Source organism: Crocodylus porosus, unplaced genomic scaffold (assembly GCF_001723895.1).
Source record: "Crocodylus porosus isolate Cpor-Errol unplaced genomic scaffold, CroPor_comp1, whole genome shotgun sequence".
In the NCBI taxonomy this organism is placed as follows: Eukaryota; Metazoa; Chordata; order Crocodylia; family Crocodylidae; genus Crocodylus; species Crocodylus porosus.
This window is the reverse complement of record NW_017728932.1, coordinates 1679995-1682380: the sequence shown is the minus strand read 5'-3', so window position 1 is coordinate 1682380 and position 2386 is coordinate 1679995. Positions and strand designations below refer to the sequence as shown.

At 55.0% G+C, this 2386-nt stretch overlaps 1 protein-coding gene across 1 annotated transcript in view; it reads right to left on the bottom strand.

Annotated features, from left to right (window-relative positions):
- Window positions 1-248: 248 nt before the first annotated feature.
- The window catches only part of LOC109316917 (uroplakin-3b-like protein), an 8117-nt gene continuing 5979 nt past the window's right edge, over window positions 249-2386 (bottom strand). The window contains exons 4-6 of the mRNA XM_019545288.1: window positions 1792-1868; window positions 1061-1190; window positions 249-465 (exon numbers count right to left, since the gene is read on the bottom strand). Coding sequence (XP_019400833.1) covers window positions 249-465; window positions 1061-1190; window positions 1792-1868 — 424 coding nt within the window. The remainder of the gene's footprint in view (window positions 466-1060; window positions 1191-1791; window positions 1869-2386) is intronic.

The following is a 2386-nucleotide window of genomic DNA, read 5'->3' as shown; positions in this document are numbered from 1 at the left end:
CCTGTCACAGGGTTTGGGCCTGGTTCTGGTCATGTTTGAGTCAGAGACATGAGACTTCTCTCTCCGAAGTCATGGCTGAGTGTAGCTGGGGGAGGAAGCAGGGCAGGAGGGACAGCCTGACAGGAGCAGGGGAGGGGTGTTAGCTAAAGCCATTATCCATGGAGCATGGAGTAAATGCAACAGAGGGACAGGAGCAATCACCAGAGAAGGTGTCCCAAAAGGAGGAGCCCCCCAACCTCGACAGCCTCCTAGAGCAGAGCAGCAGGGGGTGCTGCTGTTTTCCAGGCGCTGCCCAGGACCTGGGAGGTTCTGCTGCCTGGTGGTGGCTCAGGGTGGCTGGAGGGGCAGTTCAAGTCGCCGGCGGGCCTGTTCTCAGGTTGGCTGTATACATGATGAGTATTGTAGCGTGTCACTGCCATGGGAGACTCCTTGTTGTATATCTCACTGCTTCCGCAAATGTCCGTACTGTGAAAGGAAGGTGAGGGAACAGGTTGGTGCAGAGCAAGGGTTCAGCAAGGGAAGCAAAGTGTGGCTATCCTGACCTGTGGGTCAGGCACAGCACTGTCTGTACTCACTGCTGAGAGCTGCCTCTGAGCGATACCTACATGTGTCAGCTTCACCCCCCCTCTCTGGCTACCGCCAGACTCTGCTGGGCTGAGCTCCCTCTGCTGAGCCGAAGAGGCGGGTGTCAGGCTAAATCAGAGAGAAAGCGTTTGGTGATTTTGTATCGGCCAGTGGGGCTTCCTCGGGGGCTGATAACCACAGACCCTGCGATCCATCCACTGGCCGCTCCCACTGGTGAGAATTTAGTCGCGACCGGGATCTACCAGACCAGCTTTAGCTTTAGTTCAGATCCAAATGTCCACAGCCCCCGCAGTGTGGACATGACCAGGCTATCTTTAAACTACCCAGTTTGGCTCCTGTTCAGCTCCTGGGGAAGGTTTCCAGCCCCTACTCAGCTGCATGTTGCTGGAGTTGGTACCAAGCTGGGTAGTTTAAAACCTACAGCAGTCTCTTCAGTGATTAGGTGCATCCCAGGGGCAGATGAGTGGGGACTCACCATACGTAGATCAGCATGGCGATGAAGCAGGCCAGCAGGATGGCCAAGAGGATGGACAAAATGGTCGTGATAACAATCATGCTGGCGCTGCGCCTCCTGGGCCGGGGGTCGATGGTGCCGGGGTCTTGTGCTGGAGCAAGGAGCAGGGGGACAAGAAATGATGTCATACACAGCACTAGCAGGGACCCACACACAGCAAAAAAGAGAGTTGGGCCCTGATTCAGCAAAGCACCTGCTTACCTGCAAGCCCATGAACGACCTCATTGTCCTCAATGGGACTAAAGGTATCCAAGAGGACAAGTCATGTACTGGGAGTGGTCTAGCCATCAAGACACTGGCCTGGGCCTCAGCAGACCAGGGGTTATTCCTGGCTAACCAGGAATAACCACTGATTTGCTTCTATGACCCTAGGCAAATTCCTTCGCCATGTTTCCCCATGCAGTACAGGCACTGCTATTGCTGGCTCAGGGGCAAGGGAAAAAATGCAGCCATGTTACTTCCGGTTTTCCACTGCACCTCACCGTCCATGACACCCCTGTGAGGTAGGGCAGGGCTGTTCCCTGCTTTTACAGAATGGGAAACTGAGGCACACAGAGACTAAGGGACTTGCTCGAGGATCCATGAAGAGGCTGTGGCAGCAGCAGGAATGAACCCAGGCCTCTGGTGACTAAACCACATGGCCTTGAGGTTTGTGATGGATGGCAGGCAGCGAGCAGTGCACAAGCAGTTACCTGTCTTCAGTGTGATGTCGTCTAGCCACTCTGTCTCAGCTTTGGGCTGAGAATTATCCATTGCAAGAAACTTCACACTGTGAAGAGAGGAAAGAAGCTCAGAAGTAGCTGGGGCCACTGGCTAGCACCTCTTGGGTTATAGGTAACAGTGGGTGGGGGAGGGTGTGGCAGAAAGCCACCTTGGTTTCTCCCCAAAATCTCTGCCCTGTGACACTGTGACTAAAATTTCTGAGCTGCAACCATTTGATTAGGGTGGGCCCTGCACACAGGGGACCGCACCCTCAGCCTGTCTCTTTAGGTAACCCGAGCTAGCTGCATTCCTGAGGGAGCGGGGAACCTGCTCCCTCTGCCTACGTGACTGGCATCAGCCACCTGGGTGAGGGGCATCTACCTGGTGGGCTGGAATCTGCCCGGCAACTGGTGATGTATTTCAAATTGGTTGGTTGGCAGACAGCCAACTGGGGCTGACCTCCACTGGACCAGGTGAATGAGGTCACAGGGGCTATATAAGTTGGGGGGAAGGAGGCGGTCTCTCTCTTTGGCCATGAGGTGAAGCAGCAGCCATGTGGGGGACACAGAGGACCTTTACCATCTA